A 15,822-nucleotide genomic window follows, 5' to 3' on the forward strand; every position below is an offset into this window, starting at 1 on the left:
AGAGCTTAGTTCCTACAGACCTGTTTCTAACTTATCATTTTTTATCAAAAATCCTTGAAAATGTAATATTAGATCAATTAATGGAATACTTGACAAATGTTAATGTTTTGCCAGATAATCAGTCTGCATACAGACAGTTATACTCAACTGAGACTGCACTCTGTCATGTTGTAAATTCTTTGTTGGTATGTATGGATGAAGGGCACTGTGGTGTCCTAGTCTTGTTGGATCTGAGTGCTGCATTTGATACTGTTGTGCATGAGTTGTTACTTGAGGATTTACATGCTGTTGGAGTGACTGATGATGCTCTGCGATACTTGAGAAGCTATTTAGAGGATAGGAAGTATTGTGTACAGGTTGGTAATGTTTTATCTGAGACAAGGCCATTACGGAGAGGAGTGCCTCAAGGTAGTGTGCTTGGTCCAGTGCTTTTCTGTATCTATACAATTGAATTATCATATTTACTTCGGAATCATGATGTAGACTTTACTCTTTATGCAGATGATACCCAATTTTATATGTCTATTAATAATGTGCAGGATACTGAGAGTAAACTTTCTAGGATTATGTTTGATGTTAAGAAATGGATGGATGGAAAACAGCTGAAATTTAATGATGACAAAATGGAATGTTTGATAGTTGGTAAAAAGTGTGATATCAGGAGGTTGAATGACATACAAGGTTTTAATTTTAATGGGAGGAATGTAGTGATTTCTGATAAAGTGAAAAATTTGGGTGTGGTTATGGATAAATACTTAAATTATAATGATCATATTAATGATGTAACAAGAATTGCTAGGTACCATCTCCGTAACATTGCATTTATAAGAAAATACCTTGATGATAATTCTGTCAAAATGTTAATTCATAACTATGTCATTAGTAGAATTGACTACTGTAATTCATTATACTTAAATTTACCAAATTACCAATTGAAAAAGTTACAAGTGATCATGAATAAAGCAGCTAGATTAATTAAGAGAGTACCACTGTATGAGAGAATCACACCAACACTTATTGAACTACACTGGTTGCCTATCAAGGCTAGAATTGTATTCAAAATTTGTGTCCTGACTTATCAAGCTGTTAAAACTGGTAAACCACAGTATTTGAGTGACCTACTGGAAAAATTTGAGAATAATGCCAATGTAGTTGTGAGCCATGCACATGATGTAAACAGACTGTTTGAACCAAGATGTAATTCTGGGATTGGTGCAAGAACATTTCAGTACAGTGCTCCAAGGTTATACAATGCACTACCTAATGATATAAAGTGCAGTGAGAATGTTGTAGTTTTTAAGAAAAGGCTAAAAACATTTATATTCAGAGAATGTTATGACGTGGTAGAGATGTGCATCACTGAACGTTATGCATTGTAATGGGCGATGATGATATATATGGTTATTGTGTTTACTTTTCATATGTTCAATTTCATTTCTTTAGCCACTTATATCTTCATTTCTTATTTGGATAAATGGATCTGATTTGTATATTTTTTATATTATGTTTTTCATATTATGTCTATGTCTATACATTTATTTACATGTCTCATGCAGTGATGGATGGACTTGTTATCTTTTTTGTTAAGAAGAGGATTTCTCTGTGATTATTATTATTATAAGGTGCAATGTAGTTTTTAAGACCTTAGGTTAGGTTAAGTTAAGTTCTATTTATTAGTATATATATTTTTATTTTCATTTGTATGTATTTAGGACAACTATGTATATATAATTTTGTATGAGGCCCTGTAGAGCACCATTTACTGGTGGAATAGAGCCTAGAAAACAAAACAAAACAATAAACAATAAAACATTACCGAAAAACGCTAGATTTGTTTACGTTTCGATAGAACAATCTCTGTGCATGTTAGACAATATCCTCTATACTGTTAATTTTTTAAGACTATTAATTGTTGTGATTTTCTGTATGAATATAATTCATATTAATTTTTATGGAAAGAAAAAGGCATTAAAACTACGCTTTACCTATTAATGATCTTTTCTATTTTTTGTCCCAGAAATAGAGATGGTAAAGAAGAGCGCTCTACATATATATAAATATTTCCACTTTTTTAGCTTATATACCACGAGTACATTCTAAGAAAGATTATAACTATTTTATCAAACCATTTAATATTTATAAAATGCGCAGAAAAATATGTTCCAGTTGACCAACTTGCTGTGAAATAATTAACCCATCTGGCAGTTGAAGGCACCTACATAGCAGATCGCGATCGGTCCCATTAGGATGGATAGGGACCAACCTCCAGCCTAAACCCCACAAAACATCATTATAATCTCTAAAAAACACTAACTTTGACTAAATCAGTAGTATTAAAGGCTTAAATTATATCTAACTTTCTTTATTAAACACATTAGAGTGCTGTACAGTACATTTTTGGAAATAAAAACATTTGCAAAAAAAAAAAAAAAAAAAAAAAAAAAAAATCTGACAAACCTATCTCTTCCACAGAAACAAACTGTTGATCTAGGAACATCCATTTGTGCTGCAACGACACTGTAAGCTATACCTGCCTCACACTTTCTTATAAGCTCAAGCTTTTCTTTGAAAGGCAGGAAATTGTGCTTCTTAGGGCTGGGGCTGGAGGTGGCTTTGCACGGCATGGTTGAAGCAGAGTGGAGGCAAGAGGTGGAACAGTGGAGCATGGCCTGCCTGGATGACGACTGGAGCAAGAGTGAGGCTGAGGAAGCAACACACACGGTAGCGTCTGTTTGCACTTATGCCTGGCGGGTTGGTGGCAAATTTGTCTGGGTGGGTGGTGCGCAAGATATGAATGTCGAATTGGCGAGTCGGTCGGTTAAACCTTGAGGATTGGGTATTAATTGCCTGAGTTCAAACTGGCGATAATTCAAACTGTGAACAGTCGAATCACGAGGATCCCCTGTATCATCTTTGTGCAGCATGTGTATGCCTGCTTTGCCTTTGTTTGTGGTACCAAGAGGTTGGTATTTTGGGTGCTAACCTGTTTATATATTGCCTAGCAATCTTAATATTTTGATGTGTTAGTGATTTATCTATTATTGTGTGAATCAGCCAGAGGAGAGGACTAGTGTGGTGTGCGGTTATTTTCTTATACCTCTGATATGGGTTGTCCTTATTTATTTACTTAATTTTGTGGCCTCATTTAATACTTTATACATCCCTAAGCAGCCTAATTATTATATTTCTCTGTGTTGAACAGTTATTTCTTTTGTATATGTGTTTGGGCTACAGCAGGTGGTGCTGACACTGTGAGTGGTGCTTATTTTGGTATTAGGCAGCCGTGTTTATACTTATTTTGTGATTAATTTCTATTTTTGAGGTGATATACTTTATGATTATCTTTATATTATTTCATTGGGTGTAATTATAATTGCTATAACTATCAACGAATCTTAACTTTATCCCTAATTGTGATTAAGTTTAACTTTGCCTCATTTTCATGTAAATAAATTTTGTTAAGGATTCATATCACTTTTCTTCTTGTACCTCACAACATTTCCCATTAGTAATCAAGACACTACACACCATCTCAAACTTTGTATGAACTTTATATTAGTAACATCCTCATTGTGATATGTAAATTACATATCAAGAAAATAAACAAAAACTGAAACCAGGATTTATCTCAAATTACATGCAGACAACCAGAGTTAAAGGTTGAAACTGGTAAATCATTGAAGTTGGCTTATTTGGGGTAGCATAAGTGTTATCAATTCATTACTTTTGTGAAACTTATACTTATCTTTGACATCAAAAACAGATTTACGTACACCATTTCCTTTTTACGGATTTAAATAAGTTTCATCACACACTTGTGCAATTTAACAAGAAGACATTTTGAAACGCATGTACTTCTTGTTTGTGAGAAGCTTAAAAGCCAATTTAGAGAGTAAGGCTGGAGGATGGTACATGAGACATCTACCTTTGTCTTCTGTTATTGCCAAGCATCACAGAAATAGACAATAAAATAAATGAATATACTGAGAGAGAGAGAGAGAGAGAGAGAGAGAGAGAGAGAGAGAGAGAGAGAGAGAGAGAGAGAGAGAGAGAGAGAGAGAGAGAGAGAGAGAGAGAGAGAGAGAGAGAGAGAGAGAGAGAGAGAGAGAGAGAAACATACAATTCACATTACCACAAGATGCTGTTGCTTTCCAAGAACATTATTGATGCCTCCAATCTTGGCATTGATCTTCAACAAAAGGTTACCAACAACAGGTGCTTCATTTCTCTTCACATTTTGACCTTGCACACATTGTGTAAGAACCTTGATTCCACGGTCTCCTATTTTCTTTACACGTGCTGAAAGAAAATTTCTTTCTAAGTTTAAGGAATAAATAATTTGCATATATACTGCATGATTTGAAACTTCATATTCTTAATGAATATTTTTGATCCTCAGAAAATCTTATGAAATGATTTAACAAATTCTTGTCAGTTAAAAAGATAAGGGAAAACACTGAAAGTAGAGGAAATAAGAATGACATGAATCCAAATGATGGCCCTAACATTCCCTACTTAATTTTGTTTAACAGAAAAGTATTGCAGATTCTGAAGAATTATAAAATCTCACAAATCAAATTCTATTCCATCATTAATTTAGTGTTACCAGTGAATATACAAACAGAATCTTAAATAAGCTAAAAAATAAATAAATAAATAAAATAAAAAATCACATATGTTCATGGATGTTTCAGTAATTTACATGGAGCAAAATTTCTTTCAGCTTTCAACAGCCTTACACAATGCCACCTACTACTCTCCTACTCCAAATACCAACTAGAGTTTCTACATACAATATATGAAAGTCATGTATGAGGCACTTAGTAAACAAATGATAAACTTGACGAAGAAAACATAGATTTTTGAAATTACAAGAATAATCTGATGTCAAGTTCATCTCTTTTTAATGAAAACTTCAGATAAATACAGCGAATAAAATGTAGCTTCCACAACTTTCACATAGCTAACTAGCTATGTGTCACACATTAAGGAATTGAGAGTTGTACTCACCACTGCAGTTGTTGACCATTAAGGCTTTCTTCTTCCTCTCATCCCTATTCTGTCCAACTCTCTAATGCAAAAGTTAACCAGTACTCTCAATCATTCATACCTTTCACTGGTAAACTCCGGAATTCCCTCCCTGCATCTGTATTTCCGACTTCCTATGACTCGTCTTCTTTTAAGGGGGAGGTATCGCACCATTTGCTCCATAATTTTGACCGACGCTTTTCTCTTTGTAGAGAGCCAGTGCTCAAGTGGGCCTTTTTTTTTTCTTTGTCCTTGGCTGGTTCTTCCCTTCATAAAAAAAAAAAAAAAAAAAAAAATAATAATAATTATATGTTTTGAATTAATCATCTGAACCCCAAGGACATCTCCATTGTTCTGTGTTGATAACTGTATTTTCCAATATCCTTCACACACTGCCTCATCCTGATCATCTTTACATGTCCTCAAATTCCATCTTCTTCTGTCACCAGCACCAGGTCTTCTTTGTCAATCTTTTCAATGCCACTGACTATCTTCTACACTGTTATTAGGTCCCCCTCGTTCTCTTCTACCTTGTAAGGTCGGTAGTCCTATTTCCTTCAGTCATTTTTCATATGTTTGGTCCTTTAGTTTCAGCACCATCTTTGTAACAATCTTCTGTATCCTTTCTAATCTTCTTGTATCTTTCTATAGAGCTCGGAGACCATACAAATGCTGCATATTCCAGCTTTAGATGTATCATGCTTGTGAAAATTTTTTTCATCATATTTTTGTCCATGAATTTAAATGCCACTCTTATATTAGTCAACACTTTATATGATAATCCAAATGTCTTGCTTATGTGTTTCTAAGGGTTCACATTTTCCTGTATAATCACACCCAGATCTTTTTCCTCTTTAGTCTTTATTATTTGTTCCTCTCCCATTAGATAGTTCCATATCAGTCTCCTTTTGCTCCTTCCTTCTTCCATTATGTGACATTTCTTGGCATTAAACTCCAAGTTCCACTTCTTACTCCACTCATAGATTTTATTTATATCTTCTTGTAATAGCAGACAGTCCCCTCTGGTTTTGATAACTCTTAGCAGCTATGCATCATCAGCAAATAAATAAGAGTAACTATTTACCCCATTGTGAATGTCGTTTACATAAATCTGAAACACAATGGGGGCTAACACTTGTGGCACTCCAGTTGTTACTTTACCCCAAGGTGAGTATACATCTGATTATAGTTTTCATCTCCCTTAAAGGAATTAAACATGTTTTCATTTGGGAGATGTATGAGGGGATATGAAAGAGTTATTTAAAATGTTCTCAGATACAAACTACATAGATGTGAGATCTTTCTTTACCTTAGAGGAGGGAAGTAGGACTAGAAATCATGGCAGGAAGATTAGAAAGCAAGGTTGCAGGTTAGATATAAGAAAATATTTCTTTAGTCATAGGGTGGTAGACTTCTCGAATGCATTGCCAGAGAGGGTTGTAAATAGCACTAGTTTGACAATGTTTAAAAAGAGATTAGATAAGCACTTAAATTTATTAGATTTATAATTATGTATAGCACTGCATGATAGTTTCTATTAAGAAATTTACTATAGTTAAACAAGACATGATCCCCATGTATGGGGATCACAGATTGTAGAGGAATTCACTGCAGGACTTAGTCCTGTTAATGGGCCAAATATTTAGAATTAGTATATAATGTATTGTGTACTTGTAAGTGTATCTTTAAGTACTGATGACGAGGTCGCTGTGCGACTGATACAGGATAACCTAGATGGGCCCTGGTGGCCCTTTGTTATCCTATTATTTATGTTATGTTATGTTATGTTATGTTATGTTATAAACCCTTGTCCATTCTAACAAATTTCCTCGCAGTCATCCTATGTTTTCTAGTTTCCAAAGTAGCCTTCCATGAGAGACTTTGTCAGAAGCTTTTTTTTATGTCCAGGTATACTGTGTCCACCCATCCATCTCTGCTTTTCCAGTCCTTCTATAACTCTCGAGTAGTAGCTTAATAAGTTTGATACACATGACCATCCTGTCCTGAACCCAAATTGTCTGTTCGATATGACCCATTTTTCTTAGATAATAATTTCACACAATTTTCCTATGACACTTGTAAGTGACACTGGTCTGTAGTTTAGTGGTTCAGTTGCCTTTCCTCCTTTAAATATATCAGTATTATGTTGGCTCTTTTCCACTCTAATGGAACTTTCCCTTCATTTATTGAACTTTTAATTATTTCCGAAATTGGATCCAGTAAGTGCTCTTTACATTCTTTTAATACCCAGCCTGATACACCATCTGGCCCCATTGCTTTTCTGATTTCCAACTTATCCAGTAATCTTCCAATATCCTCTTTGTGCACTGCAATCTCCTGTAATCTTTGGCAATTTAATGTCCTATTAAGTTCTGTGAAATCATCATCTGCAGTGAATACTGTTTTGAAGCTCTCATTCATTATTTCACACATTTCCTTCTCTGTTTGGTATGTCTTCCCTTCTTTAATTATTTTTTCAGTTGTCTCCTTATTCTATGTTTTGCTGTTCATAAACTTGTAGAAAAGTTTGGGTTCATCTTTGCTTTTATCTACTACATCTTTCTCAAAATTTCTTTCTTCCTCTCTCCTTACTCTAATATATTCATTTCTAGCATCTTTGTAATGCCGTCTGTTATGGTAATTTCCCTGCTTTAAGAGTTTCTTCCACGTTTTATCTTTTGCCTTTTTTGTTTGTATGTGTCTAGTATTGTACCAAGCATGTATTTTTTCTATAAACAGGAACAAACATTTTTACTCCTCCATTGTATTTCTATAAGAATATATCATATTTCTCTTGTACAGTCTTTCTGCACATAATATTACTCCAGTCAATATCAGCAAAATTAATCCTTAATTTTTCAAAATCCGCTTTTGCATAATTTAATGTCTCCTTTATAATCCTCTCTGTAACTTATCTCGTCTTCCTCCTGCATTTGTATTTCTAATGTCATGTGATCACTTTTCCCCATTGGACTAAGGTATTGTATGATTGAAGGGGGCTCTTGTTTCTTTGTGAAAACTTGATCAAGCAAAGATGGTTCTTTTTCCTCCCTGTACCTTGTTGACTCCTCCACCCATTGGTCCATTGTATTAACCATAGTCAACTGTAACACTTTCTCGCTCCACTGCCCAGCATTATCCATTACTTCCATCTCTCTCTCCACACACACTTCACAGTTAAAATCTCCAACTAAGAATATTCTTCTATCTCTTCTTATCATGTTATCTAGGCACTTCATCACCTTTATTTGTATATCTTTATGCTCTTCTGATCCTCATGTATTAGTCTTTGGTAGAACATATGTAACTATAATTTTTCTTTTCTTCAAATCTTCTGTTCTGATTGTTACTCCCATTACTTCTACTTTGTCCTCACCATATTGCACATCCTCCACACATATATCATCATGAACCATTATTAGCACTCCTCCCCCTTTATCCTTCCTGTCCCTCCTCCAGGTATTATGTCCCTCCTCTTTAAAGTTGAATTGGGTCTCTTTTTTTCAGTTTTGTTTCAACGATGGACATTACATCCGGCTTTTTCTCTTTCAAATAATCCCGAACTTCCAATGTGCTTGATAACAACCCATCTATGTTAATATAAGTCACTCTTAATTTACTGCCTCCTCCATGACTTCCTCTTTTTTCCTTAGGTACCACTTCTTTAATCACATAACCTGAACACTCCAATAAAAATTCTTCTTTTCTATCTCTGTCCTTTTCTTGTTTTTTTTCCTTAGCTTCATTTCTTAGCACTTTCTCCTTTTCCTTTTCCTATAAGTTCATATCTCTTTTTATCCATATTTCCTTGTGTTCATCATCAGAAAGCTTCCCTTTTCTAGCTATAATTTCCTCTACAGCCACTTGAGATCTCATTCTCACCTTCATTGGTCTCCTACCCCCTTCACTGTATCTTCCCAGCCTAATCACTTCCTCCACCTCCTGGTCAAATTCTTGTGTGCTGTCTTGTACTCATTTGATAACAGTTTTGGCCAATTCCCTTTCTTCATGTTCTCTCATGAATTTATTTGGATTTTTTTTTTCCCTCATCCTATAAATCAAAGCGTCTTTTCTTGTCCACTGCATCCTGCACCAAATCTTCCTTCTCCTTGATAACTTCTATTACAGCAACTTTCGTGTTCTCCTGAATTTCTCTCCTTACCACTTCTGAAAATTTGACTTTTTCCTCTTCTAGCTCTTGTTTCCATTCATTTCTTAGTTCTTTGAACTTGTTATCACCTAGTCCATCTTCTGCCCTGTCTGTAATCCCGTCTTGCACTTTAGCCTAAAAGCTCTTTAAAGAGCTTTCATAATTTTGGCATTTGATTTTTAAAACATCATTTTGCTTCTTACTTCCTGAATCTCCTCTTTCAATGCCTGGTTTATTGCATTGACTTTCTCATATTCAGCTACTCTCAATTTCAGGGTTGTGTTCTCCGTTATCAGTAAGTCTTGTTTGTCCATGAGACTGGACGTCACCTTCATATATCTTAATTCTCTTTCTACATTAATAAGCCTTCTCATATTACCTCGTTCATAGCAGAAACCCAAGAAATCCTTTTCAATTGTATCATCTGTCAGTTTCTATAAAGCGTTGGTTATCATTCAGCTTTTTTTCAGCTGGTGAACAGTTTTCCAGCACTAGGAGTATATATATATATATATATATATATATATATATATATATATATATATATATATATATATATATATATATATATATTGCAGGAGGCAGTGGAAAGACGACATTTGGGGTTACAGTAGGGTGGTGGACTTTGGAGAGCAGACCGATTGTAGTCTCCCTTTTGCTTTGGATACTGTTTGTCTTCCCAACACGCCTAATTTAATAACTTGTGAATCTATAAGTGCAATTATTTCTTACCTAACACAATTTTTTCCAACTGATTTTTGTATTCACATCTAACATTTTTTTTCTCTTTTTTTTTTTACTATTACTCATTAAAGTGAAATCATGCATACACATACCATAGTAATCTCCATCTCTTGGCAGAACAACCATGATCAACTGAACATCAGGTAATTTCTGCTTGACCTTTGGAAGGTCTGTCTCTGGAGCAGGATTGCGGCCATTGTATATCAGTGCTGGGTCATTTATGGTCATCCCACGCTCCTTGCCCATCTTCCTTATATTTGCAATAAAAGGCCTGAAATATTCAAGACATATATTTAGTAACCTTTAATATAATTATGTTCTGCAAGTTAACATGCATCCTTTTTAATTCTAAAAGGGATTTTTCTCTCACCTATTGTATCTACTTAGCACGTATGCTTTCCTTTATTATTATCATTATTATCCAACTTGATCTTCCTCAAACAATCACTGAACTCAGTACTTCACAAGCCTCTATGTGCATCTGGTAATAGGCAGAAATGCTCCTTGTCAGCCACCTTTAATATGGCTATTTTGCTGAATTAAGGCATTAAAAGAAAAAGTTGGAAGCGTTTCAGTAAAAGAAACAGGTTAAAAAAAAAGCTTTTATGGAATAAAAGAGGAAATTTGTTTCATTCAATACTTGGTCTTTCTACAGATATTCTTCATTATGCAACTCACAATTGTACAATATTTCCCTTTTATGAAATTTCTTTATTACTTTAGTTCTGGTAAAAAATTGTTTTTTTCTCTTTTACAATGAATTCACTTTTACAATACCCTGAATACACACCCATTCAGTCTACACACAAGTGCAGTGAATGCTAATTTTTTTCATAGTTCAGTTAACACCCTTTAATTTTTACAGCTTGTAAATGGAATCTAGGAATTTTTATACATTAAAGTACAAAATCTCACTTTATCAAGAAAAAACTTGCCATTTTACTTGAAGAATACAAGGTAAATCATGGCTTGGTAATGAAGGTACTAATATTGGATTAAGCCACCATTAAACGACATCAACATAATGACAAATGGACAGATAGATTGCAAATGCAGTTCAATATTAACAAGTGCAGGGTACTGAGTGTAGGTAGAGATGATCTAGGCAATAGGTACACACTAGATAACATGGCACTAGGAAGTTCCAAGTATGAGAACAATTTAGAAGTCATAGTTAGCTCCGATCTTGGTACAAGGAAGCAATGTATTGAGACAAGGAATAAGACAAATAGAGTATTGGGATTAATTTTTGAAAGTGTTAAAAGCAGAGTCCCAAAGTAATACCAAAATTATACTTGGCACTGGTCAGGCCACATCTTGACTATGTGGTACAATTCTGGTCCCCACATTTTAGGAAGGATATAGCTCTGTTGGAGTCACTGCAAAGGACTAAAAAGATACTGGGAATGAGGGATATTCCCTATGAAGAGAGACTGAAAAAAACTCAATCTGCATTCCTTGGAGATATGTAGGTTAAGAGGAGACCTGATAGAAGTACAGGCAACCCCCGTTTAACGAAGGTTCACACAACGAAATTTCGCTACAACGAAGGTTTCATTTTACTACCATCTGCTCGTTTAACGAAGTTTTATCCAGGTATTTTTTTCCAAATTTGAAAGCCCCACCGTATCATGCAAGCTGACAGGCTTTTAAATATATCAGGAGCTGCTGGTACTAAGGCCTGCCTCAGGAGAAATCCTGAGACACCTGCAAAATAAAGATCAAGATCAAGCCTCTCGTGGACAACACAGGTGCTGCCGATACAAAGGCCTGACTCAGAAGAAATTCTGCGTCACTTGTAGCATCAAGATCAAGATCAAGATCATGCGCACCACTCACTCCCCAGTCAAAACATAACAGCGTCACCAGCAGCTCATCTTCCCTAGTTCAACTTACCACCAAAACGCCCTGCAATGTGGCCTAACGTTCCTAAGAAGACCAGGAAGTGTCTTACTCTCGAAGTGAAGCTGGGTATTATTTACAGACACGAGAGAGGCCAGAAAACTAATAACATTGCTGGCCACTATCTTGACTCCATCTACTGTCTACTATTTTCAAGTCAGCAGACTCTATTAAGAAGGCTGGTGAGACCGTATCTTCCTTGAAAAAAAAAAAAAAAAAAAAAAAAAAAAAAAAAACACACCTGAACTCGTGACTCTACAATGGATAAAATGGAAAGCCTTGTGGAAATGTGGTACATAAGTTTTGTATGCGGTACCATGATGAGCACTTTGTTTACATTCCACAGGTTGCCGGTTAGTGTCTTTCCTGTTTCACTCTCCCTCCCTTCATAAAGTTAAGATCATCAACATTATAAAGTTACGTACATACATACATTAGTGTACATTATAATGACTTAAATCAAACTACCTAAATGTTTAACTTCATAATTTTTACTTTCATTAAACCTTTTACTGTACTATGATGCACTCTCGCTTTGCTTACTCTCAATGGAAGTTCAAATCAGGGGTTAAACTTGAGGCTTCACTGCACAAGGCTTTCTTCTTCCTTTCATCCCTATTCTGTCCAACCCCCTAATATGAGAGTTAACCAGTATTCTCAATCATTCATACCTTTCACTGGTAAACTCTGGAACTCCCTACCTATTTCAGTATTTCGATCTTCCTGCAACTTGACTTCTTATAAGAGAGTTGTCAAGACATTTGTCCCAGGCTTTTGGCTGATCCTTTCATATCTTTTAGGGAAATTGTAGTTCCAGTGAGCCTTTTTTTCTAATATTTTGTTGATCTTGGCAGTTTCCCCCCACACCCCAAAAAAAGATTGAGGGAACTGCATGGTCCTGGATATTAAAATTGGCTACAACTCCCTCATGGTACTTAACAATTTCAAGCTTTTTCTATAAAGATAAGTTTTTGGACTTCAGTTCTCCAGCACTAGGTGTTGCATGCCGCTTGGATGACATCATGCTTGTATCACTCGTAATAGCCAACAATGAACATGAATTTTTGGAAAATAAAGACTAGCAGATTGAAGACATCTGAGACAGAACAAGATCTTCAACTTCATGCTGCAGGTAGCTCGGGATTGCTCCAGAGCCAGGCATTTGGATTGGTAGCTCCTTTACAGGACGAACAAAAGACAAGCAGAAAAAAGAGCAGTATCCTGTTCACTAATAATCCCAACACCTAACAGGAATGAGTTTTGATGGATTGCAGCTGCAGCTTGAGTGGTGATGCTATCATGGTGCATTTGTTTACATTCTGGTGATCAGTTAAACATTGGATAAATGAGTCCTGACATCGAAAAACGAACGAGTAGATATAAAGGATAGAGATCATATAATTGAATTATTGAATAATGAGCCATCAAATAAAGGAAACCTTTACTTGGTTGGGTCACACTAGATTCAGCACTGTCCTATTGAAAGATCATTTGATCTAGAATATTTGAGTTCTTCTTGAAAGAAATACAAAATTCTACATTCCATATGACGAAAAAATTGCGAGTAGCACAAATTAAAAGTAAATAGTGAGATGCTGACAGTCATATACCACCTGATGATAAGGAGCTTAAAGTTGATAATTGCCAAGATGACAATTTATTTTCTTACCTCAGCACTTCATCTCTGATGAATCCACAGTTGTAATTGATGACAGCCCAGCATGTCAAATCAGCACCCTTGTAGAAAGAATTACCTCTGATGTCCCATACTCCTTTATTTGGTGAGAGTTCCTTATTCATAAGCAACTGTGGTGGCTTCAGAATATGCCCTTTTACACACATCGGCTGAAAGAAACAACAAATCTATTGAAATCAATGGTTCCTTGAGGCAGTGCCATATAACTAAAATTCCTTCTTAGTGTTTCTCATCTAAGTTTACAAAATAATTCAGGCTACAGTTATTCAAACACAAAAATAAAATTATACAGGTGCTCTCCACTATACGATTCACCAATATACAATGCCTAACTTTTACAATATTTCTTTTTTACTACCTCTTACCTACTAAATAATTTTGTTTTTAAAATTGCTGGGAATGTGCACACTCACTCTGCGGGAAAGTATACTGTTGAACCTCGATAACTCAGATCCTGATAACACAGATTTCGCAATAAGTCAGACTCTGGCCACCCCCTGGACTAAAGTACAAGTTGAACTGCCCGCCAAGTTATCAAGTTAATTTTATTTTCACTCTTTTTACTTTGTTTTCTATTGACATTATCGAAAATTTAATTGCAACTATAAATTCCATTTTTTTTTGTACTTTGAAATGATACCAAACAAAAGTGGATCAGAGTTTATACCGATTTTGTGAACATTTTTGGTGTAAAACACTTTTCGAGATATTTGCTCCTTAAGATTTTTCATAATTTCATCCTTGTTTTGTTATTTGTATTCATGTGATTGACATGAAATTTTCATACATGATTGTGTATGCTATAGTGACTTCCTGGAGCTTGATAAGATGATAATGCATCAGATTCTCTCTCTTCTCTAGACAATAATATTCACTCATACGTGAGGGTTGGGAAAGCGCCATCAGCAGTGTCACAGCAATATCCTGTTTTACTACTGAACTGGACACTTTCTGAGTCATTATTAGTGTGTTGAAGTGACAGTTAAGTATTTATTACTCATCTGGTCCAAGAGGGAGGCGGTGGCGTAGTGGATAAAGTGGTGAATGTGGGATTGGGCAGACGTCCACGCGTAGGTTAGAATCCCACCTCATACCACTTTGAAACTGTGCCATTTGTCGAGTGGTTTAAAGTTACCTACATTTCACCATGATACCCAGATTTTACGTGGTTACACCAAAGATGCACTTGGGTGGTGATATGGGCCTTAATATGGGTACCAATATAAATAAAATTTCCTGCATCACTAATGGGTAGAAGCTGAACATTGCTCTCCACATACTCTTCAAGTATGTATACAGGTGCTATGGGCCATAACATAAAAAAATAAAATAATAATTAACCCTTTCGGTGCTCCGGACCACGATCGTGGCTTTGTGGGGAAATGTCTCCTGTCCACGATCGTGGTCCCACAATTGACGAGTCACAGAATTAAACCACGCGCCTCCTGGCTGCTGCCAGTTGCCAGATGACATTCTCCCAGCCTCCCTCGACTCATGGGACTCATGGGATGAGCCATCAGTTGTGTGGTAAGAAAAATATAGTCACAATGGCATCCACACAGTAGAGTATCAGATGCCCCCTTTTTTCACAATTATCATTATTTTACGATGTCGCTAGTGGCTATTTGTGCATTTATTTACAGAAATAACAAGAGTAATGATCAAATCTCTTTGTTAGAGAGCAGATATGCCAGAAATGATTCGTCTATTGGTAATATATTGCGTATTTAGTATGTTACCATATATGGACATGCGTATCCTTGCTCATGACCACCTCTCCCTATTGTTTACATAACCTTATGTATGATAAGTGTCTTGAAACAAAGGAAGAGGATTGTAGGGGACCCTCAGTCAATGTTTGTCAGGAGTGATGGATAGTTCTCGACACCCAACCTCTTGTGGCCCCCCACCTCGCCAGCCGCCTGCTATGCCCACGGTGCGGCGTAGAAGGCCCACAGTTGTGACCACACCAGATGCTATTACTATGATTACAGCATCTGGAGATGAATATTCTGATGAGGAGGAAGACATTGATGAGGTAGCACTTGATGTGTCTAGTACTGAAAGTGAAGACTCATATTCTGAGCCAGACACGGAGTCATCTGACACTTCTTCTCAGTCCCCCAGCCCACCACCACTGCGTCATCGTCCTCCTCCTCCTCCTCCCACCAGTGATGCCCAGCGTGCTAGACAACGCCTCTTGCCTCCCCTCCTCTGCACGCGACCACAACAGCTTGCATTCACGCGGACAGATGGTGATGATTTAATTCCAAATGTGTATAATTTTGATAATGCATCGAGT

At 36.1% G+C, this 15,822-nt stretch overlaps 1 protein-coding gene across 2 annotated transcripts in view; it reads right to left on the reverse strand.

The window, feature by feature from the left end:
• Positions 1-15,822, reverse strand: part of LOC123506853 (protein argonaute-2-like) — a 136,580-nt gene that overhangs the window by 47,381 nt on the left and 73,377 nt on the right. For both annotated transcript variants that reach the window (XM_045259208.1, XM_045259209.1), the window contains exons 9-11: positions 13,494-13,669; positions 10,015-10,193; positions 4,133-4,299 (exon numbers count right to left, since the gene is read on the reverse strand). In XM_045259208.1, coding sequence (XP_045115143.1) covers positions 4,133-4,299; positions 10,015-10,193; positions 13,494-13,669 — 522 coding nt within the window. The remainder of the gene's footprint in view (positions 1-4,132; positions 4,300-10,014; positions 10,194-13,493; positions 13,670-15,822) is intronic.

Source organism: Portunus trituberculatus, chromosome 21, assembly GCF_017591435.1.
Source record: "Portunus trituberculatus isolate SZX2019 chromosome 21, ASM1759143v1, whole genome shotgun sequence".
NCBI lineage: Eukaryota > Metazoa > Arthropoda > Malacostraca > Decapoda > Portunidae > Portunus > Portunus trituberculatus.